Source organism: Cyprinodon variegatus, unplaced genomic scaffold (genome assembly GCF_000732505.1).
Source record: "Cyprinodon variegatus isolate N-32 unplaced genomic scaffold, C_variegatus-1.0 Scaffold399, whole genome shotgun sequence".
NCBI lineage: Eukaryota > Metazoa > Chordata > Actinopteri > Cyprinodontiformes > Cyprinodontidae > Cyprinodon > Cyprinodon variegatus.
Window position 1 is genome coordinate 172,274 of NW_015150852.1, and position 1,336 is coordinate 173,609.

General features: G+C 39.1%; 1 protein-coding gene across 1 annotated transcript in view; it reads right to left on the bottom strand.

The window, feature by feature from the left end:
* Positions 1-1,336, bottom strand: part of LOC107092886 — an 18,829-nt gene that overhangs the window by 2,126 nt on the left and 15,367 nt on the right. Inside the window, exon 6 of the mRNA XM_015387585.1 lies at positions 645-811. Coding sequence (XP_015243071.1) covers positions 645-811 — 167 coding nt within the window. The remainder of the gene's footprint in view (positions 1-644; positions 812-1,336) is intronic.

Consider the following 1,336-nt stretch of genomic DNA (forward strand, 5'->3'; position numbering starts at 1 on the left):
TTTATAATTTTTATTTTTTTAACGATTAAAGCAAACTCAATAAATCACCGTGAACATATTAGTTTTAGGTATAGATAACGAACCATTATCTGACCAGACTTTTCCTTTAACAGAAAAGGTTCCACGCAGTACTGGCCTCACCCTCGTCAACCAAATAAGCTGCATACATGTGCTAGTGGTTCTATTAGGATCTAAATTATATTAGTGATGCCAAATTTAATGCAGCATTTGCAGGGATGTGCAGAAACCATCAATCCCAACATTAACTTATGTACTAAAGCTGAGTGTCATTACTTCCTAGGCAGCAGTCCAGCATTCCAACAAGATAACAACCCCAAGCTCACCTGTAAGACAACTACTGCCTACCTAAAGGATCTAATGGCAAAGGTGCTACTCTGGCCAAGCATGTCTCCAGACATAAACTTGTATGAGTGACTAGAAGGTGTCTAACGTCCAGCAGCTTTTGATGCTGACATGAAAGAGGATTCCATAGGCCGACTGTGAAGCTCTATTGAATTCTGAATCCTTATTCTTTAATGATATCTGCTTTCTTATAGTAAATAACCTGCTTGGGCATCTCATAGTCATACTTTACAATGGTGATAAATTAGTGTAACTGTGTTTTGTTTGTGTGTTCCTCTTACGATGCCATTCAGGTTGGCGTCCCACAACAGCATGGTTCCATCAGTGCGCGTTGGTGAGTTCAGGTACAGAACCAGAGTGTCGGCACAGTGCTGCTTCCGGCAAATGTATGACACATGGTTACGGATCACCGCTTTCTCTGTTGCTGAGTACACACCCTCTAAATCTTCTGCACACATAGAAGAACAGAAAAAGAGGTGGTAAATCAGGTCTTAGTCATCTGTTGGTTTGGCTTTGGTGGTAGAATGGAAAATACCTTTATTGTCCCACAATGGGGAAATACTGGTGTTTACAGCAGCAAAAAGATTTTAGAAAAAAATCTCACACAAATGTGGTGGTTAAGTGGGTTCAAATGTATAGTTTTTCTGTTTTTTGTGTGTGTTTTTTTTAGTTTAGTGCTAATATCTATTATGGTCATACATTTCAAATGCATGAACAGTTTGGTTTTGTTTTTTCATTACAAAGAAGTCCAGAAAATTCAATCTGCACCCTTTCACTTGTAAACTCTACAGGATCCACTTTGATTTCCATCAGCTAACTTACTGATTGAATGATCTGCTCGGCTCTCGATTCGGTGAAATTGGTGCGGCATGTAGTAAAAATATAACAACCAATTATCTTATAGAAGAGGGCCGTGCTTCTTGGATGTTTCAGAAATGCACAATGAATTACCCACTGGTACTGCTGTAGATGA